Source organism: Acanthisitta chloris, unplaced genomic scaffold, assembly GCF_000695815.1.
Source record: "Acanthisitta chloris isolate BGI_N310 unplaced genomic scaffold, ASM69581v1 scaffold16337, whole genome shotgun sequence".
Taxonomy (NCBI): Eukaryota; Metazoa; Chordata; class Aves; order Passeriformes; family Acanthisittidae; genus Acanthisitta; species Acanthisitta chloris.
The window spans coordinates 1-12,574 of NW_008681107.1; the positions used below are offsets into that span (position 1 = coordinate 1).

A 12,574-nucleotide genomic window follows, 5' to 3' on the forward strand; every position below is an offset into this window, starting at 1 on the left:
TACACACCTATTATAAGCTTCCACTTATCATTGGTTAACCACTACTACTAGTCTGCCTTACACACAATATAATTGGTTATTAACAGATCAATCATAAAATGCTTAACCGTTTTTCTCCACCCCAACTATCTTCAACTTCTGCATCCCACACCCAGGAGTTGTTTACCTTGCTACCTTCTTTCTCCTTCCAACCACAGCTGCAGCTTAGCTTGCAGCTTGCTCAGGCCCTGCTAGCAAAGCTGGATTGCTCACATGTCTGTTAGAAATCAGAAATTCTCCCACAGTAAACTATTTCCAGTGTAGAACCCCAGGATCGTTGGGGCTGGAAGGGACCTTGGTGATCACCCAGTCCCATCCCTTTCCCTGGAGCAGGTTCTCAGATCCTCCTCCCACCTCACCCCTGCTGTTTTATCCCTTCTCTTTAACAGGCTTGAAGGCTACCACCTCAGTGTCCCTCCAGGAAGCTTTTGACAAGCTGACCCCTCGTCCTGCAGGGATTATAGACCAGCTGAGCGCTGTCCCCCACGTGCAGGAGCCCCTGAGGGTGACAGCCAGCGTGTACATCCCGGCCCACGGGCGCCTGGTGTGCGGCCGCGAGGACGGCAGCATCATCATCGTGCCTGCCACGCAGACAGCCATCGTGCAGCTGCTGCAGGGGGAGCACATGCTCAGGAGAGGTGGGGAGCCCCTCAGGGGCGTGGGCAGTGAGCACTGGGATGAGTTAGAGGCAGAGGTCTCGTGAATCTGCTGCTCCGTTGCGTGGCGAGAGTCGCAGGGCTGGGGGAGGTCCCTTCCCTGGGTCTGTGTGGCAAGTTTTCCGTGGCTCTCTTGTAAATTTGGGCTCTGGGTAATGGATCCCAAAGGGTGAAGTGTTGAATAGTTTTGTGATCGGTTGCAGAACAGACTTTTGGGGTTTGATTGTGACTAAGGAAGAGGTGAACGTTTGTGTGTCAATGCACCTCTGGGCTGGTCAGGTGCAGCCAAGGCTCTTGGTTGCTCTGTTGCCTTTACCAGAGCTGGTTTAATTTGGGTGACTTTAGGCCAGAATGAGTTTTTTCTCAATGTGGAAAGAGATGATGAATAGCAAAACCAGGATGAGTTCTCTGAGAATAAGAACTGTGGTGAGTCTGTTCTTAGTCAAGACCATCTGACGTGTTTTTCCTCTCCTCTCTCCCTCTGCCCTGCCCCAGGTTGGCCACCCCACCGGACGCTCCGCGGCCATCGGAACAAGATCACCTGTTTGCTGTACCCTCACCAGGTGTCCTCCCGCTATGACCAGAGGTACCTGATCTCAGGGGGTGTGGACTTCTCTGTCATCATCTGGGACATCTTCTCAGGAGAGATGAAACACATCTTCTGTGTCCACGGGGGAGAAATCACCCAGCTGCTAGTCCCGCCGGAAAACTGCAGCGTGAGTCTCACGGGATGCGTCCCGAACCTTTCCAGCCCCTCAGACCTCCTTGAGAATAGGAGTGCAGTGTGGAGTGCTGAAGGTGTAGCACTCACCCAGCTCTTGCTAAAGAGAGCTTAATTATTCTGCTAATCATGGGCTGGTTCTCATCATGGTTAGGGGTTTAAAATAGAGGGTTTATTAAACCTACTGAAATAGGTTTTAAAGGCAATTTTGCCTCATAACTCGGGTAAGTAGAATTGAATGAACAAAATTTCATTAAATGCTTGAAAATCATGGTTCCTCTTAGTTTTGTTGAGCAAAGTGGGTTTTAATTCCTGTTTGTTCTTTATGATGTACACAAAGATGGATCAGAGGAAGTTTCTAACAGGCAGTTGTTTCTAGAGGCCTTAGTGGAAGATGGATCAGAGGAGGTTTCTGCCAGGCAGTTGTTTCTAGAGGCCTTAGTGAGTCTGACCATGGATTTCGGTGCCTGGTTTATAAAGCAGCTTTGTGGTCACTCTGCTTGCTGCAGTGGAGAAAAGATTTTTGACCACAAACCCTCTGCATCAGGGTGAAGATGTGTCTCTCTTTCCATCAGGCAAGGGTCCAGCACTGCGTGTGCTCCGTTGCCAGCGACCACTCCGTGGGCCTGCTGAGCCTGAGGGAGAAGAAGTGCATCATGCTGGCCTCCCGCCACCTCTTCCCCATCCAGGTCATCAAGTGGAGGCCCTCTGATGACTACCTGGTGGTGGGGTGCTCAGATGGCTCCGTGTACGTCTGGCAGATGGACACTGGTGAGTGCAAGGGTGTTTGTCACACACACACACACACGGTTTGGGGACAGCTCTGCGTCCGAGGGCACAGCTCAGACACTTCTTGGACTTGGAAACAGTCACTCCAGGTATTGCCCGAAGCAGTCACCACTCTGCTCAGTACACAAACACTTTGTGGGTGTCTTAAGCTTCGTGGAGAACTCCATCCTTTCACGAATATTAGTTCCAAACCAGCTGATAAAAGTTTTCCACGTCGTGTCCAGTGCCGTGGGGTATTTCCGCCCTGTGACATTTGGGGTTGTGAGTGGTTGCTGCTGGGGACTCAGACCCTCCCAACCTTTGCAGGGGCCCTGGACAGGTGTGTGATGGGCATAACAGCAGTGGAGATCCTGAATGCCTGTGACGAGGCCGTGCCAGCGGCCGTGGACTCGCTGAGCCACCCAGCAGTGAACCTGAAGCAGGCCATGACGCGCCGGAGCTTGGCCGCGCTCAAGAACGTGGCCCACCAGAAGCTCCAGACTCTGGCCACCAACCTGCTCGCCTCTGAGGCCTCGGACAAGGTCAGGTGGGCCTCAGGTGGCTCTCGGTGCAGCACCTGAGACACTTCCCCTTTAGTCTGGAAAAGCCTTCTGAGATCACCGAGTCCAATCGCTCCCTCAGCGCAGCCGAGGCCACCGCTAACCACATCTCCAAGTGCCACATCCACGTGGCTTTTGAGTCCCTCCAGGGCTGGGGACTCCACCACCTCAACATCTCTCAGGGCTGGGCAGCCCTTTCCGTGGAGGAATTTTCCCAGTATCCACCCAAACCTCTCCTGGCAGAGCTTGAGGCAGGGGCTGTGGCCAGCAGAGTGCAGCAGTGCTCTGCTCCAGCTTCTCCCTCCTTTATCCCTGTCTTTTGTGCTTTTATGGGTATCAAAACTCAGAGAGAAGGGAAATTTTGGAGACTTCCACAGTGAAAGGGTGTATTCTGGTGTAAAGGCTGAGTTAGAGGACAGGAAAGGCAGAGGAGAAAGAAGTGTGAACTCCTGTATTACCTGGGGAGCCTTATTGTCTGTAAGATGAGTTTCTGTATGTCGAGTTTCCAGCCTTGGATCGCCCACAGCTTCCTTAATTTCTGAATTAACCTTGGGCAAAGCACGAAGAAATTAACCCCGTAGAAACTGACGTTTGTTCTCTGGTTTCTTCCAGGGGAACTTACCAAAATACTCCCATAACTCCCTGATGGTTCAAGCCATCAAGACCAACCTAACAGACCCAGACATCCACGTGCTGTTCTTCGACGTGGAGGCACTGATTATCCAGCTGCTGACCGAGGAGGCCTCCAGGCCCAACACTGCCCTGGTGTCTCCAGAGAACCTGCAGAAAGCCTCTGGGGACTCTGACAAGGGAGGCTCCTTCCTGGCTGGCAAGCGAGCGGCCGTGCTCTTCCAGCAGGTCAAGGAGACCATCAAAGAGAACATCAAGGAGCACCTGCTGGACGACGAGGACGAGGACGAGGAAGCGATGAGGCAGAGGAGGGAAGATGGAGACCCTGAGTATCGCTCCAGCAAGTCTAAGCCACTGACTCTGCTGGAGTACAACCTGACCATGGACACAGCCAAGCTGTTCATGTCCTGCCTGCATGCCTGGGGCCTGAACTCCGTGCTGGACGAGCTCTGCCTCGAGCGCCTCGGCATGCTGAAGCCGCACTGCTCCGTCTCCTTCGGCCTCCTGTCCAGGGGAGGACACATGTCCCTGATGCTCCCTGGCTACAACCAGCCCGTGGGCAAAGCAGCCCCTGGCAGCGTGGAGCTGGGGAGGAAGATGTCCGTCACAGAGGGGCTGGGGAAGGGCACCTACGGCGTGTCGCGTGCCGTCACCACTCAGCACCTCCTGTCCGTGATCTCGCTGGCCAACACGCTGATGAGCATGACCAACGCCACCTTCATCGGGGACCACATGAAGAAAGGTCCCACCAGGTACAGCTCATCTCTCTGGGACCGCAGACCGTTTGAACTGAGCATTTTATTTTTACGGGGGGGGAGAGGGGTGGTGTGTTAAATGGCTCTGAAACGCTTCGGTGACGGAGCTGATCGTGTCTCTCCGTGGATGTTTTGTTTAGGCCACCCAGGCCAGGCACCCCTGAGATGGCCAGAGTGAAGCCACCCCCTCCCATTCCCAGTCATGCAGCCCAGGGACAGATTAAACAAGGTAAGAATCCTCTGGAACCGGCTGAGGTGTCGTTTCAGCTCTTGAAGTTCCCACCTTATTGTCCATCTCTTTTGGTACACCTGGTGCAAGGAGGCCTGGAAGGGGCTTGGGGCAGCCCTGGCCACTGCCCTTGGTGTGGAAGGTCTGGAAGGAGGTGGGATGCAGATGTCCCCCAGCACAAAGGCAGTTCCTGTCTGCAAAGCAAACAGCCCATCCCAAGACAATGCCGATCCGTTCGGGAGCTTGATCCCATTGTTGTTCTGCAAGGGAACAAAAGGCAGGGATTAGCTGGAAGATGCTTGTGCATGACATCTGGCCGAGGGGCTCGAGGAAGGAAGTGGCAGGCACTGACCTCCCAATCCCCACGGCGACCTCGGGGTGCAGCCCGTGCAGGCCAGAAGGTCTGCACAGCTTTTCAGGGCATAATGCTGAAGTCATGAGGCATTGGAGCAGGATAATGCTTGGAACTGCCTGGAAATCACATTTACACGGAGAAATGGTGATCCTAAAGGGCTTCACGGGGTGGATGTGGCACCTGGGGGCATGGGCAGTGCTGACACTGGGTGGCTGGGCTTGGTGGCCTACAAGGTACAAGAAATGAGAGTTTGCAAAGTGTCACAGGTACTGGTTTGGGTAACACCTTGTACTATGCACTGCACTTTGACTCACCCTGTGTGGTTTGTGTCCTTTAGGATTCTAGGCCTTTCTTTGGTACCACTTTAGCACTGTTTGCTCAGAGACCCATTTGAAATGAGCTGAAATTCAAACTAACCCTCAGGAATTCATCCTGGGACAGCTTGGAGTGACAGATGGGGCAGCCCAGGTCAGAGAGGGGCTTGTAATGAGTACTACAAATTCCAAATCCATGGAAATGTTGTTGGGAGAATGGCTAACAGCACAGGGACATAGTTCCCTGGAGGTGCTGTGTCAGCAAGGAGACTCCTACCAGCCCAAACAGGGGCTGTACTGCAGCACTGGGCATTCGATTTCCTTTTACCTTCCCTGAACGTAAAAGCACATGGGGAATCTCTTACCTCACTGATTTTTCTGTCATAATTGAAACTTGAAAAAAAAAGTTGCCAACTGACTTGCGTAGCAAAAGCAGGAGAAGCAGCAAAACTCCTGCTTTCATAATTCATAGTGGACCCTGAAGTCAAACCAAACCTTCCTGTCCAAAGATCTGTTTGTAATAGCTTTGTGAACAGGTAGTTTTTTGTCTGTTCAAACCATACAAGTTTCTGTTGGTGTCTCCATGTTCCTCTGCCTCTCACTTCCTGGAAAACATGTAATTCTTTTTGAGTTGAATGTTCTCATCAAGATGTTCTCATCAAGTTGGATGTTATCCTTAAGTTGAATATTCTCATTACGTTCAATATTATTTTTGAGTTGGATATTCTCATTAAGTTGAAATTATCACAGCTTCCTGCTGTTTTTCACTCCTCAGTGGTACTAATCTGTTTCCTGACACTGCTCTCCTCACTCTCCTCTATTTTTATCTCTTTATTTCTTCTTCTTTCCTCTGCAAGTTGCTCCTGCTGCTGCTCCTAGCACTGAAGCTGGGCACTCTGACACTGCTCCTCCTTTACATTCCTGTTTCTTAGTCAATGAAGGTATTCCTGCCTCATTTTTCTATCTATTTATCTTTTGTTTTGACTAAAACCCTTTGTCATTGTTATGGCTTTCATTTGATTTACGTAGGAATTTTCCCTTGCCAGAGAGAGGGTTTTGGGGTACTTGGGATCGGGTTTGCTGTTGTTATTAACAAGCTCCTCTTCCAATGAGCCAAGAAAAATCAGTTTCACACCATTTAAGTCTTGTTCTTGGTGTTTGTGAAGATTTGGGGGTCATTTGAACTTGTTGGGGTTGGTGCTGGATATGAGTTGGGTCTCGTAAGTATTTATGAGCACTGTGGAACTTGTCTTTGTGCAGAGACAACAACCAAACCCTTTCATGGCTCTCTAGGCAAGTTGCTTTGAATCAGAGCTTTTAATGCTAAGGTGTAAATTCCTGTTCCCATACATCTCCCAGACTGGAAATTCCTCTTTTTAATTCGTTTTTCCTGAAGGAAAATTGTCATCATCGTTCCTTTAGCACCAGGAAGAATTTGATCAGTGAGAGCACTTAGATTTTTGTGCTCAGGACTGGTGAGAATGGCAAAACAGATCTATATGCTCACCTGAAGACGTTCTGAAACCAATGTAGAACTTAATATTTCATGACTCTTGTCCAGGGAGTGTTTCACAAGCATTTTTACACACAGGCTAGTTTGAGCCACATGTTTCTCTCTGCTGGTTCTAACTACACATAGTGCAGACCTGCAGTAGGAATTCCCCTGAAGTAAGTGTGCTGAAGTAAGAGTTAGGTGGAAAAAACAAGGGGAGCAGGCAAACTGTGCTTGGATATGTTTGGATAACTTAAATCAGGACAGAAAATTCCATGTAATCCTTATAGGGACAGTTCATCTGCCGAGTTTACTGCAGGTTATTTGTGTCACTGCTCCCTGCAGAGCATGAGATATTAGGATAAATTTACTGGAACTTGGGATGCTTCAGTCTGTGCCCTTCCCATCCCTTTCCTGCTGTTTTCCCAGGCTGGACCCAGCTGGCTGCCATGCACTGCGTGATGCTCCCAGACCTGCTGGGGCTGGAGAAGTTCCGCCCTCCCCTGCTGGAGATGCTGGCACGGCGCTGGCAGGATCGGTGCCTGGAGGTGAGTGCAGCCTCATCTCCTGGGCATCTTCTGCTGGGCACACTCCCCTGAAACAAGATGTGTAGATATGTGTAAACCTATTCGTGTTTAATATTTTATACCATAAATGGACATAGAATCGTAGAATCAACTAGATTGGAAGAGAGCTCCAAGATTATCGAGTCTAACCCTACCATGGTCACTAGACCATGGCACTAAGTGCCACATCCAATCTTAGGCTAAAAACCTCCAGGGGTGGTGAATCCACCACTTCCTGGGCAGGACATTCCAATGCCTGATCACTCTCTCTGTAAAAAATCTCTTCCTAGTATCCATGGAATCCATGCTTAATTTTTTGCCTTCCGGATGCTGCACATACATTGGATAGGGAGTGGCTCTCGAGGCCTGTTGCTCTGGCTGTGTGTGTGGTGCCTGATGTTTGGTTCTGGTGTCCCTGCCCTCGCTGTGCAGGTGAGAGAGGCTGCCCAGGCCCTGCTGCTGGCAGAGCTGAGGAGGATCGAGCAGGCTGGTCGCAAGGAAACCATCGACGCCTGGGCTCCCTACCTGCCCCAGTACATGGACAGTGTCATCTCACGTAAGCAGTGCTGGGGAAGAACACTCGGGCTCCAGAGAAATGAGGGGAAAAAGGGATTTTGAACCCACAGTTGGAAATAGTCAATCCAGTCCTGGCCACTTCAGTCTATCTTGTTGGCACTGGAGTGGCTCCTGCCAAGGTTGTCCCTGGTCGTGAGTGGCCAAGCCTCAGCAGCCTCCAGGTCTGGAGTTTTCAGGCAAGAGGCCAGTAAAAATGGATATCTTCCTGAGTGAAAACATTTCTTTAAGCTCTGGCTGCTCATCTTGCTTAAAATGAGCTTTTTTCCCCACTGAGTAATGTGGTTTCTCTTCAAAGATCCCTATTAAATACCAATTTTGGAGTGTGTAATCACCTCATTAAATCTAAATGGAATGCATAAATTCCAGGGATGTTAGGATGTATTTTAATTACTCTGAGGTCAGTTGGGCTGAAAACTTTCCAGCAGGTCATGACTAGCAAATTGGATTTAAGGCTTCGCTATCAAGTGCTGAAAACTCTTTGAATTAAGGACAGAAAGTGTGAGGAATTGCAGGGGATGAGAATGATGTAGGGTGGACAGAAAGGCTGTAACAGACCTGTGGAAAGTCTAGTGTGCTGCTAGAAAGGTGAGGAGAAGAAATGGGGAAGATAAAGAAATGTTCCTTTGATTTTTCAGTTCCTCCCAGTTTTGTAGTTTGATACTGGGGCATAAATTATTGATAACAAATGGATAAACAGTGATACTGGGGCAAAAATCAGCAGGTTTTGGGGTCCAGCAGACCCAAATCAGTATCAAACAGGTTCTGCGAATGAAATTCCCTTCTGAGAGGGATTTCTTTGGCTCATGTGTTTGTCCTGTGCTTTACTTATCTGCACATTTTTCTGTGCCAGTGTCAATGCTTAGCTAAACTGCTCTTGGCCTCGTTTTGGGGCAGCAGGACCCCCCAAACCCTGAGGGCACACGTGTGAGCACAGATGTAGTTGGAATAGCTGGTGTTGCTGCAGCTGGAGAAGTGGCTTCTGTGGCTTTAATGGAGAGCCAGAGGTTATCTGCCCCGACCTTTGTGTGCTGGAGCGGCAGGAGCTGCGATCGATCGATGGGCTGCACTGGTGGCAGGCAGGGTGCAGGGCTGCACACAGCTCCCTCCTGCCCCAAACCCACAGCACACCCCTCTGCCTCCCATCTCCACATCTCACCTCCTTCAGGGCAGGTCTGGATGGGCTGTAAGTGCAGATCTGAGCTGTGGCAGCACAGAGTTAAAGGCGTTTGAGAGATGTCCTTGAATTGTGTCTCCCTGTAAAGTGCTCCATGGAGACATGGAATGGTTTGGGCTGGATCCTCAGGGATCATCCAGTTCCACCCCTGCCATGGGCAGGGACACATTCTGTTAGCCTGGGTTGCTCCAGGCCCCATCCAGCCTGGCCTGGAACACTCTGAGAGATGGGGAATAATCCATGTTATCCCTGGAAAGCCAAATAAATACCGCACTTAGCTACTTCTAGATGAGATTGAAGTCTTGCACTAGGCTGGACATCACAGAGCAAGGCAATATTTGAGTGTGTTCCATGAAGCTGAGATGCTGCAGTGAGCTCTTTGCCCAAGTCCCTGATTTTGGGGGTGTTGGGTTGTTTCCCTCAGCTGGAGTGACCACAGAAGCCATCCAGACTGCAACTGCCAGCCCAGATACCTCGGGGACAGAAGCCAAAGTCCAGGAGGAAGAGCATGACCTGGTTGATGATGACATCACGGCAGGTGAGTGTTAAGACAATATTTCTCTATTTTAATGTGTTTTGAGTTATTATTTTTCTGTGTGTTGTTACAACTTTTTACTCACAGAAGTAAAATACTTCAGAAGCAAATATTTCAGCAAACTGCAAGTTTGGCCACAGTGTGAAGTGTTAGCTTTTAATAACAACTGGAGCTTTGGGAGTACTTCGGGGGTTTCTCTCCCTTCCTGCTGCTGAGCTGGAGCCCTTTGAGCAGGGAGCAGCAGGTGCTGCTGCCCAGTGCGTCCTCCCATTACCAGCCCTGGAAAATTTGGGGTGGAGTGGAGGCCACAACAAATGGCACCATCTGGCAGCCCCAGCAGCGAAGCCAGTGGCCCACTGTTCAGCACAATGAGGGTGCCAAAAGAGCTGGGCCTGGGACAAAATTCCTAAAAAAAATGCTGGGTTGCCTTTAAGTAGGTTACGCTGGCCCTGAGCACAACCTAAAGCCCCATCACACGGAGTTTTGTGTTCCCAAACCCACCGGGGAGAGATGAGAAAAGCCTTTAATGTGTGTTTAATCACTCCTTGGAGCCCTTCCACCATCTCACTATTGTGTGGAGCTCCCCAAAAGTGAGGGGTTGTCAGCCAAACTTCATCCCTTTCAGATGCTAATGGGGGAAACACAGTGACTCTCCCTGGGACAGCTCTGTCCTTGCAGTTGCAGATGGAATGGGAGTGCAGGGACACAGGTGGACCTGGAGAAGTGAATTCTAAGGGAGTTTTTGCAGGTACCAACAGGAATTCTGAATGTGAGAAAGTATCCAATACGTGATTTTGTACTGACTCAACAGAGAATTTAGGTTCCTCCAGTTTGCAAGTGAGGAAGCATGAAATTTCAGGGAAAATCCTGCTCCTGTTTCTGTTTGCAGGGAGTATCACTGGGTGGAAGGGGGTTTGCAGCAAAGCTGCCTGTGTTTGCAAGCTGTGGCATCTGCCAGGCAAGCAGATGTCTCCCAGTAAGCCCTGTTCAGCTCCTCCAGGGGCTGTGGGCCTGACATCTGTGTGAGCAGCATCTGTCGGCCTGGGCAGGGCTCCCTCACTCAAGAGAGCCACTCTGGAGCCCGGGAGGGATTGAGGGAGGAGCCTGGGGCAGAGCTGGGAACCGTGGTCTGCCCAGAGACTGTGGCTGCCACGTCCCTGAGGTGTTCAGGACAGCTCAGGGCAGCCTGGGCTAGTGGAAGGTGTCGCTGCCCATGCCAGGGGTGTGGAACTCTGGGAAAATCCTATTAACTTGGGAAAAGTCGCTTCTCCTTATCTTAAAAACACTTAGCCCTTGATTTTCTCCCTCTTGTCTCAGGGGCATGAGGAATGCTCCAGTGGGAGAGTTTCCTTCACTCAAACACTGCTGGCATTGCAGCCAGAGCTTCCCAAGCCTCTTCCTCCCTGGATTTTCCTTTTTGGGATCTAATAATAGAGGAGTGATGTCCAAGTGTGTGGCAGGAATGTGCTCCCGACTTGTCCCTGCAGCAGGTGCTGAGGATTTCCTCAGACTGTCCTGCAGGAGTGGGATGAGAAGGGAAGGAGAATTCCTAGGCCAAGTCTTGTGTCATTTAACAAGTGCACAATTGGTTGGACTATGCAGGTTTGAAAACATCTCCCTGTGGTTAGTTAATAAGGGAGAAATCGGTTAGTTCCATTAAAACACTTTAGAAATGGTATTTCCTCAGTTTTTGTCAGGAGGTTTTGCTGAGTTGTTTATAGCTTTCCATGCAAACAACTTTGGAGCTCTGAAATACCATTCCTATGCATGAAAAATCTCATGGAGGATTAAACCACAAACTAGCCATGCCTTGTTGTGTTGGAACTTGCTTTCTGGCTGTAGCACCACTGGGTTAAAGTGATCATTTCAACAGCAGTTTTCATATGCCCAAAATGAAATTTCCCCTCCTTAGTTAGGCAGGAGAGAAGCTGATTAAAGCTCACCCAGCTCGTTCTGTTCCCAGGCTTTGCACTCTGATAAATAAATAGCTGATCCCTTTGATAAATAAATAGCTGAGCTGTGCTTCAATAGGCCAATTGCAGCATGTAATAGCTATTGAGAGGCAATTAAAGAGCCTTTGCTCGTGCGGGCGCGAGCCTGCCCTTTGCCAACCTTCAGCTTGATTTGTGGGGAGGCAAAAGGAACTTAAAAGTCTTGTTTGCTGACAGCTTAAAGCTTAATTGACTGAAAGCCAAACAGAGCGTGGGGGAGGCTGTGCCCTGCTCAGGGTGGGATTGTGCCATGGGCTGCTGCTTCCCACGGGCTCTGAGGGCACAGCTCAGTCCTCCCTCCTGCTCCTCCTCCTCCTGCTCACCACAGGCTCATTGTCCACACTTCTCCCTGGTGAAGCAGAGAAACGAGTTCAGTCTTGGTCACCACTGCCTGATTGAGGTGATCCCATTAAAAAGTCAAGTCTGCTAAAGTTTAAATCAGATTTATTTCAGCATCGTTCTGAAGACTCTTTATATTGAGTTTATATCAGCAATAACCAGCTCTGCACAGAATTTAGATTCTCATGGCTTAACTGTCCCTTCTGACAAGGGAAGTTTTGGTGCCCTGACTCAGTGCTCTGAGGGCCTGAGAACAGGTGCCTGCTCCTCCCCAGCTGAGCAGCACGGGATCCATTTTGTCTCTGCTTCCCTGGAAGAGGCTGCAGCATCCTCTCCCATTTTGTGCTCCCAGATGCTGCACACAGTGAAATATTCCCTCGTAAAAGGTATAGCACAGCAGAAAATTCCGGTGAACTGCCACAGATTGGAATGCCTGCAAAAATACTCATTTTGTGTGGAAAAAGCCCTTTTTTGTACCTGAGGTTAAAGACATGGAATTCTCCTTTCTAGTGCCTGACACCTCCCAGCATTTAAATAACCCTATCAAACTAGGCACAGTGTGGAATTCCAGATGTTCCGGAGCAGAGATTGTATTGGAAATAAGTAATTGGCACAGAACCAAAGCCAGATAAATGTAAACATTCAATAAGCTGTTAATAGGGATGAATAATTAATTAATAAGCAATTCCTTGCTGAATTCCAGACCACTCTGGATAGAGGGAAGCCTCGAGTAAGACCAGCCCAAACCTGGATCTCCCATTCTGAATCGTGATCATTTTATTCCAAGGAAGCTAAGGGTGAAACCAATTTAAATCAGAGTTCATTTGCAAATTTTGGGATGCTCTTCTTATTGGAAATCAATGGGAAGGCAGCA

The 12,574-nt window shown here is 49.7% G+C and overlaps 1 protein-coding gene across 1 annotated transcript in view; it reads left to right on the forward strand.

Annotated features, from left to right (window-relative positions):
• Positions 1-428: 428 nt before the first annotated feature.
• Positions 429-12,574, forward strand: part of WDR7 (WD repeat domain 7) — a gene marked incomplete at both ends in the record, with an annotated part of 28,305 nt that continues 16,159 nt past the window's right edge. Inside the window, 10 exons of the mRNA XM_009077981.1 lie at positions 429-677; positions 1,191-1,411; positions 1,992-2,187; positions 2,512-2,726; positions 3,357-4,126; positions 4,270-4,358; positions 5,885-5,968; positions 6,949-7,067; positions 7,518-7,641; positions 9,260-9,373. Of these exons, the coding sequence (XP_009076229.1) occupies positions 429-677; positions 1,191-1,411; positions 1,992-2,187; positions 2,512-2,726; positions 3,357-4,126; positions 4,270-4,358; positions 5,885-5,968; positions 6,949-7,067; positions 7,518-7,641; positions 9,260-9,373 (2,181 nt within the window). The remainder of the gene's footprint in view (positions 678-1,190; positions 1,412-1,991; positions 2,188-2,511; positions 2,727-3,356; positions 4,127-4,269; positions 4,359-5,884; positions 5,969-6,948; positions 7,068-7,517; positions 7,642-9,259; positions 9,374-12,574) is intronic.